The following is a 12,132-nucleotide window of genomic DNA, read 5'->3' on the forward strand; positions in this document are numbered from 1 at the left end:
GGCCGTGTGGCGCTCTATAGTGCAGGGAGGCTGCGTGGGGCCGTGTGGCGCTCTATAGTGCAGGGAGGCTGTGTGGGGCCCTATGGAGCTCTATATTGCAGGGAGGCTGTGTGGGGCCGTGTGGAGCTCTATAGTGCAGGGAGGCTGTGTGGGGCCCTATGGAGCTCTATATTGCAGGGAGGCTGTGTGGGGCCGTATGGAGCTCTATATTGCAGGGAGGCTGTGTGGGGCAATACTACTACACTGCAGGCTCCTCTAGGCACCTCTGTCTGCAGCTGCACGGACGGAATGCTATCTACGGCCCTAACTAGAGTCTCCCACCCTCGGCTGCAGGGGGCGGGATTTGGTTCCCTTGGTTACATCATTTTCAGTTCCTTCCTTTGACACTGGTCTATTTCCGTTGTCTTGTGTCTTCATTGCCGCGTGGAGGAGACATTGTATGAGTAACGGCAACGAATATTACCGAATTGTTTCGTGTTACCACGCCCCTTCCAATCCCTGCATCCTCTATGGCTCCGCCCATTGATTGGTAGCCCGCCTCTGTGTCAGATTGCACCGATCTTCATCACGCCTCTTTCCGAAGATTTCCGAAAACGTGTTCGTGCCCTTCCCCTCTTACGATTGGTTTACACGCACAGACCACACATTAGCCTCCGGCTGCGAACTAACTCGAGCGTTTCCGAAGATTTCCGAGCTTTATTCGTTTGCTCCACCTGTTTTCCGAGTGCATCCGAACTTTGCCGGAGATTACCGAGTGTCCGTCCTGCCGGACTGCTGGAGGCGGACGCAGCGCCATGTTGGATGCTCCGGTGTCTGAGTGAAGAAATTACCGGTATCTCCCCGACAGACAGACGTTCCCGTGTCTCCCTGGCTGCGCACCCATGAGGGTCCGCCCCTGAGCCCGGCCCGGCCATGAGTTTACCGCACAAGCCGGCCCTGAAATCCACCGCACCTACCGGAGCCGGGACCGGGGTGCTGGGGCCTCCCCCGTCTGCTGTCGTGCCCAGCGCCGCCGTGCCTCCTGCGCCCTCCTCTGCAGCCGCCGCACACCCCGGGATCCGGGCCCTACAGCCTCCGACTGTCGCAGCGTATCCTTCACTGGAGACAGAGGGGGGAGACTGAGGAGTGAGAGTGCCAGAGGGGGGACAGTGAGGGGAGAGAGTGCCAGAGGGGGGACAGTGAGGGGAGAGAGTGCCAGAGGGGGGACAGTGAGGGGAGAGAGTGCCAGAGGGGGGACAGTGAGGGGAGAGAGTGCCAGAGGGGGGACAGTGAGGGGAGAGAGTGCCAGAGGGGGGACAGTGAGGGGAGAGAGTGCCAGAGGGGGGGGACAGTGAGGAGTGAGAGTGCCAGAGGGGGGACAGTGAGGGGAGAGAGTGCCAGAGGGGGGACAGTGAGGGGAGAGAGTGCCAGAGGGGGGGGACAGTGAGGGGAGAGAGTGCCAGAGGGGGGGGACGGTGAGGGGAGAGAGTGCCAGAGGGGGGGGACGGTGAGGGGAGAGAGTGCCAGAGGGGGGGGACGGTGAGGGGAGAGAGTGCCAGAGGGGGGGGACGGTGAGGGGAGAGAGTGCCAGAGGGGGGGGACGGTGAGGGGAGAGGGTGCCAGAGGGGGGGGACGGTGAGGGGAGAGGGTGCCAGAGGGGGGGGACGGTGAGGGGAGAGGGTGCCAGAGGGGGGGGGGGACGGTGAGGGGAGAGAGTGCCAGAGGGGGGGGACGGTGAGGGGAGAGAGTGCCAGAGGGGGGGGGACGGTGAGGGGAGAGAGTGCCAGAGGGGGGGGGGACGGTGAGGGGAGAGAGTGCCAGAGGGGGGGGGACGGTGAGGGGAGTGAGTGCCAGAGGGGGGGGGGACAGTGAGGGGAGTGAGTGCCAGAGGGGGGGGGGACAGTGAGGGGAGTGAGTGCCAGAGGGGGGGGGACAGTGAGGGGAGTGAGTGCCAGAGGGGGGAGACAGTGAGGGGAGTGAGTGCCAGAGGGGGGGGGACAGTGAGGGGAGTGAGAGTAACTGGGGGGAGACTGAGGACAGAGAATGATGGAGTGAGTGACAGAGCTGGAGACTGATGGTAGAGAATGACGGAGAGAGAGTGACAGATGGGGAGAGTGACAGAGGGAGAGACTGAGGGCAGAGAATGATGGAGTGAGAGAGACAGAGGGCGAGACAGGGCAGAGATTGGCGGAGAGAGGGGGAGACTGAGGAGTGATAGTCCAGAGTGGGAAAGAGTGCCACAGGGGGGAGGCTGAGAGGAAAGAGTGCCACAGGGGGGAGGCTGAGGGGAGAGAGTGCCACGGGGGGGAGAGAGTGCCACGGGGGGGACTGAGGGGAAAGAGTGCCACAGGGGGGGGGGACAGTGAGGGGAGAGAGTGCCAGAGGGGGGGACAGTGAGGGGAGAGAGTGCCAGAGGGGGGGACAGTGAGGGGAGAGAGTGCCAGAGGGGGGGGACAGTGAGGGGAGAGAGTGCCAGAGGGGGGGGACAGTGAGGGGAGAGAGTGCCAGAGGGGGGGGACAGTGAGGGGTGAGAGTGCCGGGGGGGGGGGCAGTGAGGGGTGAGAGTGCCGGGGGGGGGCAGTGAGGGGTGAGAGTGCCGGGGGGGGGCAGTGAGGGGTGAGAGTGCCAGAGGGGGGGGGGGCAGTGAGGGGTGAGAGTGCCAGAGGGGGGGGGGGGCAGTGAGGGGTGAGAGTGCCAGAGGGGGGGGACAGTGAGGGGTGAGAGTGCCGGGGGGGGGGGCAGTGAGGGGTGAGAGTGCCGGGGGGGGGGCAGTGAGGGGTGAGAGTGCCGGGGGGGGGCAGTGAGGGGTGAGAGTGCCGGGGGGGGGCAGTGAGGGGTGAGAGTGCCAGAGGGGGGGGGGCAGTGAGGGGTGAGAGTGCCAGAGGGGGGGGGGACAGTGAGGGGTGAGAGTGCCAGAGGGGGGGGACAGTGAGGGGTGAGAGTGCCAGAGGGGGGGGACAGTGAGGGGTGAGAGTTCCAGTGGGGGGGACAGTGAGGGGTGAGAGTTCCAGAGGGGGGGACAGTGAGGGGAGTGAGAGTAACAGTGGGGGGAGACTGAGGACAGAGAATGATGGAGTGAGAGTGACAGAGGGGGAGACTGATGGTAGAGAATGACGGAGAGAGAGTGACAGATGGGGGAGAGTGACAGAGGGAGAGCCTGAGGGCAGAGAATGATGGAGTGAGAGAGACAGAGGGGGAGAAAGGGCAGAGAATGGCGGAGAGAGGGGGAGACTGAGGACAGAATGATGGAGTGAGAGTGACAGAGGGGGAGACTGATGGTAGAGTGACAGATGGGGGAGAGTGACAGAGGGAGAGACTGAGGGCAGAGAATGATGGAGTGAGAGAGACAGAGGGGGAGACAGGGCAGAGAATGGCGGAGAGAGTGCCACGGGAGGGGGGGCTGAGGGGAGAGAGTGCCACGGGAGGGGGGGCTGAGGGGAGAGAGTGCCACGGGAGGGGGGGCTGAGGGGAGAGAGTGCCACGGGAGGGGGGGCTGAGGGGAGAGAGTGCCACGGGAGGGGGGGCTGAGGGGAGAGTGTGCCACGGGAGGGGGGGCTGAGGGGAGAGTGTGCCACGGGAGGGGGGGGCTGAGGGGAGAGTGTGCCACGGGAGGGGGGGGCTGAGGGGAGAGAGTGCCACGGGAGGGGGGGCTGAGGGGAGAGAGTGCCACGGGAGGGGGGGCTGAGGGGAGAGAGTGCCACGGGAGGGGGGGCTGAGGGGAGAGAGTGCCACGGGAGGGGGGGCTGAGGGGAGAGAGTGCCACGGGAGGGGGGGCTGAGGGGAGAGAGTGCCACGGGAGGGGGGGCTGAGGGGAGAGAGTGCCACGGGAGGGGGGGCTGAGGGGAGAGAGTGCCACGGGAGGGGGGGCTGAGGGGAGAGAGTGCCACGGGAGGGGGGGCTGAGGGGAGAGAGTGCCACGGGGGGGGGAGGCTGAGGGGAGAGAGTGCCACGGGGGGGGGAGGCTGAGGGGAGAGAGTGCCACGGTGGGGGAGGCTGAGGGGAGAGAGTGCCACGGGGGGGAGGCTGAGGGGAGAGAGTGCCACAGGGGGGGGGAGGCTGAGGGGAGAGAGTGCCACAGGGGGGGGGGAGGCTGAGGGGAGCGAGTGCCAGAGTGAGAGTGAGTACCAGAGGGGGAGACTGAGGGGAAAAAGTAACAGAGAGTGACTGAGGGGAGAGGGAGACTGAGGGAAAAGAGTGACAGAGGGGGGAGACTGAGGCGTCAAAGTGACAGAGGGAGAGAGTGGGGAGACGGGATAGAGACAGAGTGACAGAGACACGGGGAGACAGGGAGAGTGTGATAGAGGGGAAAAGTGGTGGGGAGACAGGCAAAGGGTGAGAGAGGAAGAGACTGAGGTAAAGAGAGAGTGGGACAGAAGTCTACATACAGTATGCATGTATAGACAGGTGCTTCTAAAAATTAGAATATAATCAAAAAGTTAATTTATTTCAGTTCGTCAATATAAAAAGTGAAACTCATTATATAGAGGCATTACACACAGAGTGATCTATCTCACATGTTTATTTCTGTCAATGATTATGGCTTACAGCCAATGAAAACCCAAAAGTCATTATCTCAGTAAATTAGAATAATTAACAAAAAACACCTACAATGGCTTCCTAAAGGGGGGTTTTACACTAAGCAATATCGCTAGCAATATCGCTAAAACGTCACTGGTGTGATACTTACCAACGACCGGCTCCCCCGCTGTCCATCGCTGATCGCGCGAGAATGTCCAGCTCCATTTCTCGTCGGGCGCTTCCTGCTGAGACTTCCTGCTGTGACGTCCAGCGACGCGTGGAGGCGGGCGGGAGGACGTCAGGATCGCTGTGTGTGAAAGGTGAGTATCGTGCGCTGCGTCGCTGCTGCATCGCTGTGAGATCTTTCTGTTTGAAAGCTCACTAGCGATCATTTAGCGATGCACCAGCGATCCTGACTGGGTCGGATCACTGGTCTGATCGCTGGTGCATCGCTAAATGTAAAAGGGCCTTAAGTGTTTACAAAGGCCCCTAGTCTGTTTCAGTAGCTCCACAATCATTGGGAAGACTGCTGACTTGACAGATGTCCAGAAGGCAGTCATTGACACACTCCACAAGAAGGGGAAGCAACAAAAGGTCATTACTAAAGAAGATGGCAGGTCACAGAGTGCTGTAACCAAGCATATTAATGGAAAAGTTGAGTGGAAGGAAAAAGAGTGGTGGAAAAGGGTTCACAAGCAACCAGAATAACAGCAGCCTTGAAAGGATTGCTAAGAAAAGGCCATTCAGAAATTTGGGGGAGATTCACAAGGAGTGGACTGCTGCTTATTGCTTCAAGAGCCACCACACACAGTTGTATCCAAGACATGGGCTACAAGTGTCACATTCCTTGTGCCAAGCCACTCATGACCAATACACACCGCTAGAAGCGTCTTACCTGGGCCAAGGAGAAAAAGAACTGGACTGTTGCTCAGTGGTCCAAGGTGGTGTTCTCAGATGAAAGTAAATTTTGCATTTCATTTGGAAATCAAGGTCCCGGAGTCTGGAGGAAGAGTGGAGAGGCCACAATCCAAGCTGCTTGAGGTCTAGTGTGAAGTTTCCACAATCAGTGATGGTTTGGGGAGCCATGTCATCTGCTGGTGTAGGTCCACTGTGTTTTATCAAGACCAAAGTCAGCGCAGCCGTCTATCAGGAAATTTTGGAGCACTTCATGCTTCCCTCTGCCGACAAGCTTTTTGAAGATGGAAATTTCATTCTCCAGTAGGACGTGGCACCTGTCCACACTGCCAAAAGTACCAATACTTGATTTACAAACAACAGTATCACTGTGGTATTACACTCCAAATTACTATATACAGTGGGGAAAAAAGTATTCAGTCAGCCACCAATTGTGCAAGTTCTCCCACTTAAAAAGATGAGAGAGGCCTGTAATTGACAACATAGGTAGACCACAACTATGAGAGTCAAAATGAGAAAACAAATCCAGAAAATCACCTTGTCTGATTTGGCGAGATTTATTTTGCAAATTATGGTGGAAAATAAGTATTTGGTCATTAACAAAAGTTCATCTCAATATTTTGTTATATATCCTTTGTTGGCAATGACAGAGGTCAAACGTTTTCTGTAAGTCTTCACAAGGTTGGCACACACTGTTGGTGGTATGTTGGCCCATTTCTCCATGCAGATCTCCTCCAGAGCAGTGATGTTTTGGGCCTGTTGCTGGGCAACACGGACTTTCAAATCCCTCCAAAGGTTTTCTATGGGGTTGAGATCTGGAGACTGGCTAGGCCCCTCCAGGACCTTCATATGCTTCTTACAAAGCCACTCCTTCGTTGCCCTGGCAATGTGCTTGGAATCATTTTCATTCTGAAAGACCCATCCACATTTCATCTTCAATGCCCTTTCTGATGGAAGGAGTTTTGCACTCAAAATCTCACGATACATGGCCCCATTCATTCTTTCATGTATACGGATCAGTCAGTCATCCCGGTCCCTTTGCAGAGAAACAGCTCCAAAACATGATGTTGCCACCCCCATGCTTCACAGTAGGTATGGTGTTCTTTGGATGCAATTCCGCATTCTGTCTCCTCCAAACATGATTAATTTTGTTTCTACCAAACAGTTCTACTTTGGTTTCATCAGACCATATGACATTCTCCCAATACTCTTCTGGATAATCCAAATCCTCTCTACCAAACCTCAGCCGGGCTCGGACATGAACTGGCTGAAGCAGGGGGACACGTCTGGCATTGCAGGATCTGAGTCCCTGGCGGTAAAGTGTGTTACTGATGGTAGCCTTTGTTACGGTGTTCCCAGCTCTATGCAGGTCATTCACTAGGTCCCCCCACGTGGTTCTGGAATTTTTGCTCTTGTGATCATTTTGACCCCACGTGGTAAGATCTTGCTTGGAGCCCCAGATCGTGGAAGATTATCAGTGGTCTTGTATGTCTTCCATTTTCTTATTATTGCTCCCACAGTTTATTTCATCACACCAAGCTGCTTGCCTATTACAGATTCAGTCTTCCCAGCCTGGTACAGGGCTACAATTTTGTTTCTGGTGTCCTTCGACATCTCTTTAGTCTTCACCATAGTGGAGTTTGGAGTGTGACTGTTTGAGGTTGTGGACAGGTGTCTTTTATACTGATAAGTTCAAACAGGTGTCATTACTACAGGCAATGAGTGGAGGACAGAGGAGCCTCTTAAAGAAGAACTTAGAGGTCTGTGAGAGCCAGAAATCTTGCATGTTTTATGTGACCAAATACTTATTTTCCACCATTATTTGCAAAATAAATCTTGCCAAATCAGACAAGGTTATTTTCTGGATTTGTTTTCTCATTCTGACTCGCATAGTTGTGGTCTACTTATGATGTCAATTACAGGTCTCATCTTTTTAAGTGGGAGAAATTGCACAATTGGTGGCTGACTAAATACTTTTTTCCCCACTGTGATATATACGTATACATAAACAGGTATTACACTCCACAAGGGGCAGACACTGACAGCTTGGGACCCCTGTGCAAGAAATGTGTCTGGACCCCCCTCACCTTTTATGGCGACAAACATATATATATATATCTATATATATCTATATAGATATATATATATATATATATATATATATATATATATATATATTATAGCCACATATACGTGTATATATGTATATATAAAACATATCCTCTATTATGTATATTGCCGTCCCTTATATAGTGCCCTCTCGCTATGTACAGTACCGTCCCGTCCATATTCGATTATATAGAGCCCTGTTTTTTATTACATACCGTTCTCGATTGTTATATGATGTATATAATGTAATGATGGCTGATGGAGCATGGGAAAGCTTCCTTTCTAATGGAGTAGCTGATGGACTGGAAGCAGGGCTGTGGAGTCGGTAAGCCAAACCTGCGACTCCGACTCCTCAATTTCCCTTACACCGACTCCGACTCCCACATATATTGCTTATATTTAAGTGAAAAATTTATCGTAGTACAATGTGAACATCAGACATTTAATTGTTTCTATGATCCAATAATCAAGATATTTAGATAGAACATAATATCTATTTATTGGAATACAACTTTAGAACACAAAAAACTAATAAATTGTAAATATGTAATACATTGTATAATATCGATTACATACATACGGTACAGACCAAAGTTTTGGACACACCTTCTCATTCAAAGAGTTTTCTTTATTTTCATGACTATGAAAATTGTAGATTCACTCTGAAGACATCAAAACTATGAATTAACACATGTGGAATTATATAATTAACAAAAAAGTGTGAAACAACTGAAAATATGTCTTATATTCTAGGTTCTTCAAAGTAGCCACCTTTTGCTTTGATTACTGCTTTGCACACTATTGGCATTCTCTTGATGAGCTTCAAGAGGTAGTCACCGGAAATGGTCTTCCAACAGTCTTGAAGGAGTTGCCAGAGATGCTTAGCACTTGTTGGCCCTTTTGCCTTCACTCTGCGGTCCAGCTCACCCCAAACCATCTTGATTGGGTTCAGGTCTGGTGACTGTGGAGGCCATCTGGCGTAGCACCCCATCACTCTCCTTCTTGGTCAAATAGCCCTTACACAGCCTGGAGGTGTGTTTGAGGTCATTGTCCTGTTGAAAAATAAATGATGGTCCAACTAAACACAAACCGGATGGAATAGCATGCTGCTGCAAGATGCTGTGGTAGCCATGCTGGTTCAGTATGCCTTCAATTTTGAATAAATCCCCAACAGTGTCACCAGCAAAGCACCCCCACACCATCTCACCTCCTCCATGCTTCACGGTGGGAACCTGGCATGTAGAGTCCATCCGTTCACCTTTTCTGCGTCGCACAAAGATACGGTGGTTGGAACCAAAGATCTCAAATTTGGACTCATCAGACCAAAGCACAGATTTTCACTGGTCTAATGTGCATTCCTTGTGTTCTTAAGCCTAAACAAGTCTCTTCTGCTTGTTGCCTGTCCTTAGCAGTGGTTTCCTAGCAGCTATTTTACCATGAAGGCCTGCTGCACAAAGTCTCCTCTTAACAGTTGTTGTAGAGATGTGTCTGCTGCTAGAACTCTGTGTGGCATTGACCTGGTCTGTAATCTGTGTTGATGTTAACCTGCGATTTCTGAGGCTGGTGACTTGGATGAACTTATCCTCCGCAGCAGAGGTGACTCTTGGGCTTCCATTCCTGGGCCGGTCCTCATGTGAGCCAGTTTCTTTGTAGCGCTTGATGTTTTTTGCCACTGCACTTGGGGACACTTTCAAAGTTTTCCCAATTTTTCAGACTGACTAACCTTCATTTCTTAAAGTAATGATGGCCACTAGTTTTTCTTTACTCAGCTGCTTTTTTCTTGCCATAATACAAATTCTAACAGTCTATTCAGTAGGACTATCATCTGTGTATCCACTAGACTTCTGCACAACACAACTGATGGTCCCAACCTCATTTATATGGCAAGAAATCCCACTTATTAAACCTGACAGGGCACACCTGTGAAGTGAAAACCATTTCCGGTGAATACCTCTTGAAGCTCATCAAGAGAATGGCAAGTGTATGCAAAGCAGAAATCAAAGCAAAAGGTGGCTACTTTGAAGAACCTAGAATATAAGACATATTTTCAGTTGTTTCACACTTTTTTGTTAATTATATAATTCCACATGTGTTAATTCATAGTTTTGACGCCTTCAGAGTGAATCTACAATTTTCATAGTCATGAAAATAAAGAAAACTCTTTGATTGAGGTGTGTCCAAACTTTTGGTCTGTACTGTGTGTGTGTATGTATGTGTGTGTGTATATATATATATATATATATATATACACACAGTGTATATATACTGTATGTGTGTGTGTGTGTGTATGTGTGTGTGTGTATATATATATATATATATATATATATATATATATACACACTCTATGACTTATCTCGGCTAAGATAAAGCCTAGATCCTCAGGCTACATTCACACTATGGGCGTAGCCAGGATCAAACCTTAGGGGGGGCAGAACCTCGTACTGTTCCACAGAATTTCATACTGCACACCTCAGCTGCTGCAGAACCTCATACTGCACACCCCTACACTTGAAAATAAAGCCTGCACCTTAAGAAGATCTGTTGATGAATGCAGTCTATTTATTCCAACTATCAATTGATGTTGATGTGTTACTGAAGACGAGCAATGCCTGTCCTGGGCGTCCTTTTGGGCAGCTATGAGGTGTACCTGACTGGTGCTAAAAAAAAAAAGGAGTGTTAGTCTGTGTGCTACCTGACTTTCATTCTTTTTGGCACAGATAAGATATAGATAGACAGATATGGATAAATGGATATATAGAGCAGATTTCTAATCTGCTTTTGCTATTGAAATCATTATCTATGAGCTCAAAAACCTTTCAGGTGATTCGGTTTTTTAAAAAGCTGATCTGCTTTTGCAGCTGAAAAACGTATCCTCAAAAAATGCAGGAAAAACGCAGTGTGAATGTAACCTTAGATCAGGAATAGAACAGCCATTTATAGGACATTTCATAACTTTCCCAAATTCGTATGAAAAAATATTCAGCACATTCTGCATTGAACTACTGTACCCAATTTATTATATATTTTAGGAGTCGGTCCATTTTATTCCGACTCCACCAAAATGAGCAACGACTCCGACTCCACAGCCCTGACTGGAAGTCTGGTCATCGGCTCCTACATCAGCAGTCATTTTATATCTAACAAGAGAGCGGACTATGTAATAAGAGGGCACTGTGAATAACAAAATTAACAAGAATACACCACGTAAGAGACAGCACTGTACATAGCAGAGGAAGCTATATAATAAGGGACGGCACCATATATAACTAGAGAGGATGGCATGTAATAAGGGACAGTGTTATACATAACAAAAGAGGGAACTGTAACTAAGGATTGTGTTATACATGATAAGTGAGTAGACTATATACTAAGGGACTGCTATACATAAAAAGTGACTACACTATGTACTGAGGGATGGCGCTATACATAGTAAGCTAGTACACTATATACTAAGGGACCGTGTGTCATGATCCAGGTTGGATACAACAGGTTTTGAATAAGTAACCTTTTTTTTTCCTTTGAGCTGGTTGCTTGAGTTGGTTTTGCCCCTGGTGACCATTAGGGTTATTACACAGTGGTGTCTTTTGTTCTAGTTTGTCCCCGGTGGTGGTGAGCGTTATTGCACGGGAATCTCTAACAGGTGTGAGACTCTGGCTCCTAACTATAAAGGTGTGTCAGGTGTTCTCACTCACTGTTGGTGATATTGGTGTTTTACAACCATCCTTGGTGAAGGAAGGAGCTTGAAAAGAGTCCCGGGCAGCCCAGTCAGAATCCTGGAGTGGCAGCTATGGTGTCAGCGAGGCGTTCTTGCAAAGCTTGGAGCAGTGGCAGCTATGGTGTCAGGGTGGAGTTCTTGCAAAGATTGGTGGAGTGGCAGCTATGGTGTCAGCGAGGAGTTCTTGTAAAGCATGGTGGAGTGGCAGCTATGGTGAAAGCTGCACTCAGATGCTGGACTCTTGCTGGAAGAGAGCTGCACTCAGATGCTGGACTCTTGCTGGAAAGCTGCACTCGGATGCTGGACTCTGTTGCTGTAAATCTGCACTCAGATGCGGGACTGTTGCTGGAAAGCTGCACTCAGGTGTTGGATCCGGTTGGAGGAAAAGATGCACTCAGGTGTCGGACTCTGTTGCTTGGAGCATTAGCACAGAGCAAAGCTAAGTGGTGTTTACCTGTTTGTCACTTTCCTCAGTGTGTGTTTTAGTGCAGTGGTGGGATTAGTTTCTGCACCGTCCACTTCACTAGTAAGGGATTGGTTCAGGGTGAGCTAGGGATTTCAGGTAACCTGATCGGCGCCCGGTGCGGAACCGGCCTAGGGATCGTTAGGTGTGTAGAGACGCTGACTCGGGAGTGCAGGAGGTCTCCACGTCCCCGTTCCCTATCGCAGGGCCACCATTATATTTGTTTTCCTGGCTTTCCCCTTTATTCTGAAATTCGCCCTGCTGGAGGCCGTGTATCCAGACATACGTGTACTACTGAAATTCGCCTGCTGGAGGCGGTGTATGCGGCTGCACGTTCTATTTAAATTCGCCCTGCTGGCGGCGGTGTATCCAGGGTCACGCGTGTCATAAATTCGCCCTGCTGGAAGTGGTGTGTCCAGTCACACGTGACCAT

The 12,132-nt window shown here is 50.8% G+C and overlaps 1 protein-coding gene across 17 annotated transcripts in view; it reads left to right on the top strand.

Annotated features, from left to right (window-relative positions):
* Nucleotides 1–588: 588 nt before the first annotated feature.
* EIF4G3 (eukaryotic translation initiation factor 4 gamma 3) overlaps nucleotides 589–12,132 on the top strand; it is a 125,195-nt gene continuing 113,651 nt past the window's right edge. For 11 of the 17 annotated variants that reach the window (XM_073570168.1, XM_073570170.1, XM_073570169.1 and 8 more), the window contains exon 1: nucleotides 590–1,088. In XM_073570168.1, coding sequence (XP_073426269.1) covers nucleotides 913–1,088 — 176 coding nt within the window. In that variant the 5' untranslated portion in view covers nucleotides 590–912. Of the gene's footprint in view, nucleotides 1,089–12,132 lie in introns of all 17 variants that reach the window. The other 6 variants (XM_073570177.1, XM_073570182.1, XM_073570178.1 and 3 more) reach the window with 3 other exon arrangements.

Source organism: Dendrobates tinctorius, unplaced genomic scaffold, assembly GCF_039654945.1.
Source record: "Dendrobates tinctorius isolate UK_male_01 unplaced genomic scaffold, ASM3965494v1 ptg000028l, whole genome shotgun sequence".
In the NCBI taxonomy this organism is placed as follows: domain Eukaryota; kingdom Metazoa; phylum Chordata; class Amphibia; order Anura; family Dendrobatidae; genus Dendrobates; species Dendrobates tinctorius.